This window comes from Phaseolus vulgaris, chromosome 7, assembly GCF_000499845.2.
Source record: "Phaseolus vulgaris cultivar G19833 chromosome 7, P. vulgaris v2.0, whole genome shotgun sequence".
Taxonomy (NCBI): domain Eukaryota; kingdom Viridiplantae; phylum Streptophyta; class Magnoliopsida; order Fabales; family Fabaceae; genus Phaseolus; species Phaseolus vulgaris.
The window spans coordinates 29,755,733-29,766,496 of NC_023753.2; the positions used below are offsets into that span (position 1 = coordinate 29,755,733).

Consider the following 10,764-nt stretch of genomic DNA (forward strand, 5'->3'; position numbering starts at 1 on the left):
GAGAAGATGTAGTATGTGATGTGTTTTGCGTTGTGTGAAGTATATGATTGGTGGTGGCGTGGTAGACTAAACCACAATGCTCAATGGGTCAAATCAAGAACAACCACGCAACACACTCGCATTAACCCTTTTTCATTACTTAGACCCTCACGCAAGACAAAACCAATTACTCACACTTTCTTCCTCACTTTACTTTCCTAATCTTTCACTGCACATTAACTCTTTTTTAGCCTTTTAACCCTCACTTCCTTCCAAATATCTTCAATTTTACTTCTTATATTCAAAATTTGTATACAAATATTCCCAGAAATTTTCCTCCACGTGTTTTATCCAATCAATCACAACTGTGAGGTTTATTGTGTTTCTGTTTCAATCAGTGTTGTGTTGAGTGCTTAAGTCTTTATACACACAAACACACACGTTGCACATTAAAATTTGTTCTGAAGCTCTGAGTGAACATTAGTCCACCACTACAACTTGAAAACTAAATTATACAATTGACCACAATAGTTAAATATCCCAAATATAAATATATATATAATTATAACTTGATTTTGTAAGATTAAATTAAACTTAAAAAAAATAATATCAAATTGTATTATAACCAGAATTATTGTATTTCTTGTATGATTAGATCATCTTTAAATATCTTAAGATGCTGAGAATTTGAATCATCAATGTGAAAACTGTATATAACTAACTTACACAATTCTACTAATATTAAATTAATAATTTCTCAGATCCAAGGCTAGATAAAATTATTTTACATCTTTTTTCTTTTTACTCTAATCCATATTTTATACTATATTTAGTTACGTGTAGCTACCAAATTTGATCTATATATTCACACTCTAATTATAACTTATTTTAATTTTTATTTAAAAAATTATATATATAAAAATTAAGGAGTGTGATAATGATTATTCATTTTGACTTTCTTTTGAAGAAAAAATATATACAAGTATAAAATTAGAAAGTTGAATAAAGATATAGACGAGTTTTAAGATAAATAAATAAATGAAATTTTTAAGATAATCATCAACAAGATGTATCAATGTTTTACTTTATGATTAAATATGTTTTTCATCCGTGTACTATAACGTGAAATTGATTTTTGTATCTTGTTCAAATATTAGACCTCTTTTGAACTTGTATTAAGGAAATTATTGGAATGAGTCCTTACCACTATTCTTTTACGAAACATGGACAATATTACAATATCTACGTTAGCGATAAGTCAGCATAATATATTTTAACATCCTAAATCCATACTGAAAATTTGTTTGTCACATAAAAAGAATTGAGAATGATCAATTCCAATAATTTTCTTATAATAAGTACCATGTAAGTCTAAAGTTTAGACTAAAAACAAAAATCATTTTCGCATGAAAGTACAGGAAACGAAGTCCTTGTACTATAACATGAAATTAATTTTTGTGTCTAGTCCAAATGTTAGATCTCCTTTGGACTATTAAGAAAATTATTGGAATGAGTCGTTATCACTTTTTATTTACAAAACAAACAAACAATTTTAGCATGGATAATATTATAATATTATAATATTCACTAAGTCAGCATAATATATTTTAACATCCTAATCCACACTGAAAATCTGTTTGTCACGTAAAAAGAACTCACAATGACCAATTCCAATAGTTTCCTTGTTATAAATACCATATAAGTCTAAACTTTGAAATAAAAATAAAAATCACTTTCGTGTGAAAATGCATAAAACTAAAAACACATTTAACCCTTTAATATCAGAGGTCTACCAAATGCTTTAGATAATGTAAGTAAACCAAGTAAATATTTATTTTATCTTTTGCCATTTTAGAAAAAAAAAAGGAAAAAAAAAATAGTAAAAAACTAAAAGACCATCATTGTCATAACAACTTATGGTTGGTCACTAATGGTGCTCAAAGTTTAATAAAATGTGGAAAAGAGAATTATATAAAGTAAAATGAATTTAAAAGTTATTTGGTAAAATACGGAAAAAAAATGTATATATAAAATAAGAAAACGTAGTTAGTAAGAAGTATGTAAAAATAGAAGCAAATTAATCTTTTGCTTATAAGCAACCTTTTCCATTTTTTTCTCCAAATGAGAAAAATTATGCGATGAGTCTCAATTCTTTTTCCATTTTTGATGCTATAAAATGTACCAACAATTGAGATTGATTAAAAAAACTCTTGTTCATCCCTTATCAATAATCTCATATAACTTAAAAAGAAGGACTATTCCCAACTTATTAATCTGATTCCGTCCACCTAATTTCGGATATTATCAATCCATTTTTGTTATAACTAAAATTAAATTGATTTAAAAAATATGTTGTTCACATTATTTATATATATATATAATATTTGAGTTTATTGGACATTTATATACTATATTTATAAAAATCAAAACTAATTATAAAAGAATCAGTCTCACTACTCACTAATTCATCTTTTACACTCAATACACTTAACAAACATTAAAAAGTCAAATTTATTTTCAACTTATTTAGTTATACATATATAAAATAATTAATTATATTATAAAAATTATAACATAATTTGATTATGTTATAATATAATGGATTGTATTAATTATATAAATTTTTTAATATAATCAATTATATATAATACGTTATCGATTATTTTATAAAATATATAAGTTAATATACATAATCGATCAGTATACATAATTAATTATAATAATATAATATAGTATCATATAATAATAATAATAAATTAATAATAAAAATTGTAAAATAATAATAGCAATAAAAATTTAATATTAATATTTAAATTTATTTTACAAAATAATAATAATATATAAAAAAGTAATAAAGTTAAATAATAGTATAATAAGATTTTTTAAATAATAATAAACAATATTTTTAAATAATACTAATAATAATAATGAAATCATAAATAATAATACTAATAAAAATAAAAATAAAATTAAAAAGTTAACAATAATTAAAATAAACTTATTAAACAATATTCATAAAAACAATTATTTTATGAAAATATTTTTTTATACGTGTTTACAATGTCAATAGTTCGAAATTCTTTAATCACATGAGTTATGTATATAAATAATTAATCATATTTAATTTTAAATTAATTTTAATTATAAGGATAAAATTGTAATTCTACAAAATGGGTATAATTTTATTCACACTTTAATCATTATCCACTGATTTCATAAAAATTATCTAATTGGGTTTATTTGAGCCTTAGTCGTTATTTATGTTAATTCTGTGCTTTTAGGTAGACCGTCTAATATTTTTCAAGATAGATTATCTAATAATTATGAGGATAAGAATGAAGTGTTTAGAATAAAACCTATATGAAAAAGTTTGGACTTTCTTGAATCAAAATAAAAAACGAAATTTAGGAGAAAAATAAAATCTACAATATTTTATAATAAAATTTTTAAAAAATCTTCTCCAAGGATATGAAAAACAAAGTTACAGTTAAAGTTGAAATCAGAATACAAAAATTCTTGAAAAAAGATTAACTTTGAATATATTTGTTAGTAAGATATACAAGTTGATTATATACTCTTTAAAAACAAACTACTCAAGCAGCATAGTATATACAAAAACAGTAGTTATAGGATTTGTTAATACAACGGTAATGAAACTCAAATATATTGTAACTTTTCTATTAAGGAGTGACGAAACTTGTCTTTGAAGGTGAGAGTACATTTTAAATTATCTTATATATGAAGTCATCTATGTATGTGTGCAAAAAAATTTATCACTTTTATTAGAAAGAGAAACAGTGTCAATACATACCATTTAAATAAATTGAATTATAAAAAATAAACTAATATGTCTAGTTGCATGTGTACCTCATGCACCTTTTTATTAACATGCATTTATTTATATTCAATAGTTTAAATTATTTTTTCAAGTGTCTAGTCAAGATAAACAAAAAAATATACAAGTTTACTTTATCTTTTTCAAATTTACTCATTAAAATTCACAGTTAAATTTCTAATTACAAATTAATTTAAACTCAGCATATAATTGTTATTAATTATCCATGTATTAATCTACATATAAAAAAAATATTTCTTATTTTATTACTAAATAATTATACGCACATATATATAAATACATCTTACAACATTATATATTTATATATATAATATTATTATACATGTTATGTATATATACATCAATATTAATAGTAAAATAAATTTACTTATCATATTCACAATAACTAGGATCTTATGTTAATTTTTTAGTTATAGAATAAAATAAAATAAGCTTAAGTATTTAATGAGCAAAGATGATTATTTGAAATAAACAAATAAATAGATAGGATGAATATGACAATAAGGTAATCCTCTTCACCTTTATCACACTAAATATAAATGACTGTTTTTTCCTCCCGCTCCCTGTTTTTTCCTTTCCCTCCCCTCCATATGTCATCGGTTACCTTTTACAAAAGTAAAAAAAAAAAAAATTCTTGTGCCATCTCCATAGAGTAATTTTCAAATTATGTAATTCAGATATGTATTTGAAAAAAAACTTCTGAATTACATAATCCGAAAACTAAAAAAGACTTCCAGATTATATGATTCAGAAACTAATTATGCATTTGAAAAAAGACTTTCGTATTATGTAATCCAGAAGCTAATTACAAATTTAAAAAAAATACTTGCAGATTACGTAATCCAGAATATTACAGAAAAATATTTTTGAAAATATGAAAATTTATGAAAATGAGAGAAAAAGATATGGAGGTGCATGAATAAACATTCCATATAAATTTGTAGTCGGCCCAAGGTTATTTTCTTTTCCTTTTCCCAGATTTAAAATGCAATGCCTCTATTTATAGGTTAATTTTCGTAATTATTATACTAGTGTAATCCAATTTTTTTACTCCCTTTCACAATGTAATTTTGTAGTTTGTTATTTACAGAGTTCTTATTTATAGCTGCATGGGTAGGGGATAAGCTTTGCCACCAGACTTTTCTCTTCCTTTCACTTCTTTTCTGAAATTACTTTTTAATTTTTTTCAAACTTTTTAAATATTTTTTAGATAGTTGTTTATATGACATATCATGATTTTTTTAAATAACAAAATATTTAAATTATCTAATAATAATATAACTCCAAATATTGTATTAAAAATAATGCTGATTTGTACTTTAACAAAACAAGCCTTAATTAACTTAACTGCTCCGACAGGTTATTACAACCCTCTCCAAAACCAGTTTGGCAATTCATTACAATGGATTTCATTGCTGGGTGGGTTGTCCAAATCACATGGGAAAACAATTCTACAGGTAGTCATTGACAGATGGATCAAATATGCTCATTTCTTAGTCTTAAGTGATCCAACTAAGGTGGCAAGTTTCTTCGTGGACAACATTGTGAAGTTTCATGGCTGGCTAACTCAGATCATCACTAATAGGGATCCCATTTTTATGAGTGTTTTCTGGAATGACTTGTTCATGGAGTTGAGTTATTGAAATCCACTGTTTTTTATTCTCAGACAGATGGGTAATCTGAGCCTTAAATAAAGTGATGGAAGGTTATTTAAGACATGCCTACAAAGTAGGTGGATTATTTGAGTTAAGAAAAATGTTGGTACAACACCAAGTTTGATGTAACAACAGAAATGACTCCTTTTGAAGCATTATGAGTATCACCAACCATTAACTCTTCCTTTTTGGTAGGCGATTCCATTTGAAAGCTGTGGACTATACAGTAAAAAAAAATATGAGATTGCCCAGGTGCTGCAGCAGAATTAGCAGAAAAAACAAGATAGGATGCAGCATTGTGTTGATAAAAGACACAAAAAAAGAGTTTGCAGTGGAGGATGGGGTGTGCTTAAAAGTCCAACCACACAAACAACATTTTATTCCTAATGCCGCATAGCCATTTCAATTTCTGAAGAGAATTGGATAGATTGCTTATAGGTTGGAACTACCTGAAGAAGCCAAGATTAATAATGTTTTTCATCTCTTAACTGAACCCAATAGTGCTACAAAGATTAAAGTAACTCTAGTAGATGGCACATCGCTCAAAACCATGAAGCTTTAGAAGAACTTTTCCTTTTCCTAGTAAGTAATTGTCTTGAAATCACCTGAGATAAACTTGTTCTTCTCCATCTCCCACACTAGTATAGGAGGATAACACATTTATGTTTGCACAAATGTGTTTGGTAGTCTCTGAGTCTACCACTTATTTGCTCACATTGGTCACAAGGTTCACTTGTACAACAATTGTATATTCCCTTCGGCTATATTTGCCCTAGGACAATTATTGTTCTTGACATTATGTTTGCACTGAGGTGGCACTAAATCCATTGGGACAAGAAAATTTAAATTTATTTTTCTTCTTATGATCAACTTTTTTCTCTTACCTTTTTGGAGAATGATCGTCTTTTACCATATTTTCCTTAGTAGATAAAGCCTCAGTTCTTGCAACACATTCCTTTATGTTGGTATCTTCAGTGATGATGAGTGATAAGATATGGCAACGACAATTGTTTGTGTCTATGCTTCATTTGTTGTTTGTAGTCAGTTCAGGACTGTGAAAGTTTTTCAATCAAAAGTTCAGAAACGATTCATCACGTAATGCTATGTTCTCTACTTTAATATCTTCGAGCAACTTGTGGTATTCATTGATCCTATATCTTGATGTCTTAAATATTTTTTGCTTCCTTGTAGGAGCAATACACATTGAACAAATAGTTAGATAATGCACTAATAAAGTATGACGACATACCTTATTCGCATGAGTTCATTCTTCAATGTGTTTTGCAAGTGTACTGGAGTTAAATTTAGAAGTGGTAAGAGCAAAGACTACTCCATACATGTTTTATAGAGTAGACACACGTTCTTGTCATCGTCGAAAGTTTTGACCAGTGAAAACTTCAATTTTTGAAACGTCTAGGAAAGGTTTCATAAAGATGGTTTGTGTTGCGACAACATCATTTGGCTTCTCTAAAGTAGAGTTGTTGTCAATGTCCATGTCGTCAGCCATAAGTCCTTAAGATTGTTTGAGAACACACAAGACCAATTTCCTAAGGCATGAATGGTCACTGCCATTAAGGACTTATCTACGATGTGTTATACAAGCCCCCAAGATACAACAGGAGCTTTTCAAGTGACATCAAGGGACTCGGGACTAGCAGGCAAACCCGTAAGAGAAAAGGACCTAGAACATGAGAGATAAGGAATGAGGAGAGGACAATGAGTGAAGTTGTGTATTGGAAGAGAGGAGAGACACCTATTTCTAGGTGGAGGAATGGTCATAGACCCAGTTCATAATTGTTTTGGAAAGGAGGCAGGGTTCATGCGATGAGATATGCAACATTGCCGAAAGAGTAAGAGCACACTCCTTGTGAATTTTCCGTTTTGAAAAGGAAGGACATTGTTCGCGAGGAGAGATATGCAATGTGTGTAAATCTTGATATAACCATTTGAAACTCCATGTGCCCCTTCAAATCATTGTAGCACCATTTCTGGAATCATTCCGTGTTGATTGTCCTGCAGTCAAGAAGCGACGTCATTCTTGGATGAGGTTGCAATCAATTGTGAACCTTTTGAAATACTTAAATTTCACAACAAATCCAACACAAAGTCAGAGAACATTATGTGCACCTTCAAAGGAGTTGTGCATATTTCCACATCTACTTTAGGCAATGACCCAAACATTAGTAATAAAATTTGACATCAATGGTGAAGGATTTTAATAATGAGGAGAAGAGGAACAAAATGCATCGATAAATTCCAATTTTGAAAATAGCTAGTGTTTTACCATAATTCCGGCCAAATGTCCTTTAGAGGTCAATTCCTATGAAAACATGGCCTCACTCAAGTGTCATGGCATAATTGTCTAACCCTGTCATGCAATTTTTCTTAAACAACTAGTCTCCCTCCTAGTCAGAATAATAGCAACAAGCTCATAAATAACAACATAGTTTTAACTGTTTTGATAGCCTGTATTCGTAACAAACCATTGGGCTAGTAGTGAGTATTTCAGCAAATTAGTGTCAAGCCTTGTAATATAAATTTCCCTGAACAAAATTGACATTATTTAATCACCATCCTCCAGCATAACAATAGAACATTTGAAAGGTGTAGAAATTACCTGGACCTATGCTTTTGAGGCCCATACCAGAGCAATTTCAAAAATACGCCATATTAATACATGAATAAAACTCAAACTATAACAGAAGGAAAAGCAAAATCAATAACAAATTTGATTAAACTAGTTTCCATAAATCAACATAAATCACATTAAAAAAAAAAGAGTAGTTTGATATGGCATCATTTCAGAGGAATAAACCTAGAGGAGTGGGTGGCACCTATACCAGGCCTTCCATGCTTAACAGGCTTGTAAGAGATTGAAAACTCAGCAAGATAATGCCCAATCATTTCCGGCTTAATTTCAACTTGATTGAAAGTTTTCCCATTGTAAACACCAATGATGCTCCCAATCATCTCGGGCACGATGATCATGTTGCGGAGGTGGGTCCTCACCGGCTCTGGCTTCTCACCAGCTGGAGCCTCCCGTTTCTATTGCAACACAATATTAAACCCTCATTAAAACTATACACCACAATAACTTTCGCAACGATTAATCACCAAAATAAATCCAATTTAAGTTTTTGTCTGAATAAGCTTCTATAAAGCTCTTCTAAAACACACAAAAAATAATAACTCCTCCACGTGCTATTTTGTAACTTATACATTACCTATTGTAGCTTAGGAAAAAATTAATTTCATTCCTCCTTGTTTTCTTTTACTCCTAAAAGTGCTTGCGCAGATAAATTTATCCAAACAAACGCTTGATCACACACCAGCACGAGAATAGAACCTTAAAAAAAATGTATAAACAGTAAAATTTGAAGTAGATGAATTTGATAAGAGAAAAACTCACCGCCTTACGAAGCTTCTTGATTAGAGCCATAGGTTTGCGGGTCAAACCGCGCTGAAATCTTCTGCGTGCGCGTGCAGTGAAGAGCTTGACGAGTTCATCTGTGGACATGTCCAACAGAGCATCGAGATCGACGCCTCGGAAACTGAACTTCTTGAAGGTCCTCTTCTTCGGCACTGCTTGACTCACCTCAGTTTCAACGTCCGCCTGAAAACAACAGAGAAGGATAACATCGTCAGTGTCACTGCTTCACAACACAACAGAGAGGAGTTCGGAATTCACCATTGCTGCTGCCACACTCCTGCTCAAGCGCTAGGGTTTTTCTGGTCACCTTTTATACTCTGCTCAGGTCAACGATTTTGACTAGTGAACACTTTAAATTAGATTAAATAATAATCACTTCCTCTCTTATATATCCTCTTTATTTTTTTAATTAAATTATCATTTACAAAATAAACATATCTTCCTTGTTTTTCTAATAAAATATTATTTACATCTTTTAATTTTTAAATAAATATTTAGTTTGCTTGTGTCTTAACAAGACCATATTTATTGTTTTATATTTTGAATAGAGACACTTATTTCTATTAGTTTATTTTAAAATAATATCCTTATAAAAAAATTAAAAATTAAAAAATATATATAAATATACATTTTAAGAATTTTTTTCTTACAAATTTAATAATTTAGCTAAAAAAAAAATATTCTATTTGTTAAGGTATATGTTCAGACATCCATTATGAAAAAACACATGTTCAATTTCCACCATTTCTAAGAAGTCATTCAATGTCAAAAAAATCTCAATGCTAAAATACATCATACTTTTATTCTAAAATAAACACTAACATCTTTTATGTTATTAATAAAATAATATACATGCTTCTTGTTTATGTAATTATTTAATTATATTTATACTTGTATTAAATTATTCGTAAACATAATAATAAATTTAATCATATATTTTATAATTATTTATCTACATTCATATTAAAACAATATGCTTTAATATAACTTGTTTTTATGTATATAAGGCAATTTATAATTTAGTGGAAATATAATCTTATAATATTTTTAATATGTAATAATAAAATTATTAAATTTTTTATTTTTATTATTAATGTGTATTTGTATTTTTTTTATTAATATTATATATCTAATTTTTATTTCTATCATTATTATATCTGTATTTTTTTTATTTTTTTATTAATGTGTATCTTTATTCTTTTATTATTATTATTAATCTACATTTTTTATTTTTATCATTAAGTATTCGTATTTTTTATTTTGATCATTATTATATATGTATTTGTATTTATTAAAACAAACTATAAATTTACTCAAACATTCTAATTCATCATAAATTTATATGTTTGTGTATTTTTTAAATATCAAACTATATATTTGCATTTTTTTAGTTTTATCATTATCATATGTGTATTTGTATTTATTAAATTGAACTATAAATTTATATTGTAATATTTCAATTCATCGTAGATTTATGTGTATTAGTATTTTTTAAATATTAACATGTGTATTCACATTTTTTTATTTTTATCATTATTGTATATCCACATTTTTTATTTTTATCACTACCATATGTGTTTGTGTTTATTAAAAAGAACTACATTACATGATATACAATTTATTTTTATCATTTATATTTATAGGAGTTGCACATGTCTCGCCTTCAATTAGGTGGCAGACTCCTTCGAGTTGGGCATATTAAACATTATTTTCAATAACTTCAACGAAACCATTCATTTGTTGCTCTCCAAATGCACGTTATTATCAGCTGAGAGGAAACATAAAAAGATCACTTCTTTTTCTTTCACCTTTTTCTTATTCTCCAATAACACATTGTTCTCGTT

At 27.8% G+C, this 10,764-nt stretch overlaps 1 protein-coding gene across 1 annotated transcript; it reads right to left on the bottom strand.

Annotated features, from left to right (window-relative positions):
* Positions 1-8,028: 8,028 nt before the first annotated feature.
* Positions 8,029-9,283, bottom strand: LOC137829797 (small ribosomal subunit protein uS19x-like). Its single transcript, XM_068636712.1, has 3 exons — positions 9,179-9,283; positions 8,900-9,103; positions 8,029-8,535 (listed from the first exon to the last, which is right to left on the bottom strand). The coding sequence occupies exons 1-3, from the start codon at positions 9,179-9,181 to the stop codon at positions 8,287-8,289; spliced, it is 456 nt and encodes a 151-aa protein (XP_068492813.1). The 5' UTR covers positions 9,182-9,283; the 3' UTR covers positions 8,029-8,286.
* Between the last annotated feature and the right edge of the window lie 1,481 nt (positions 9,284-10,764).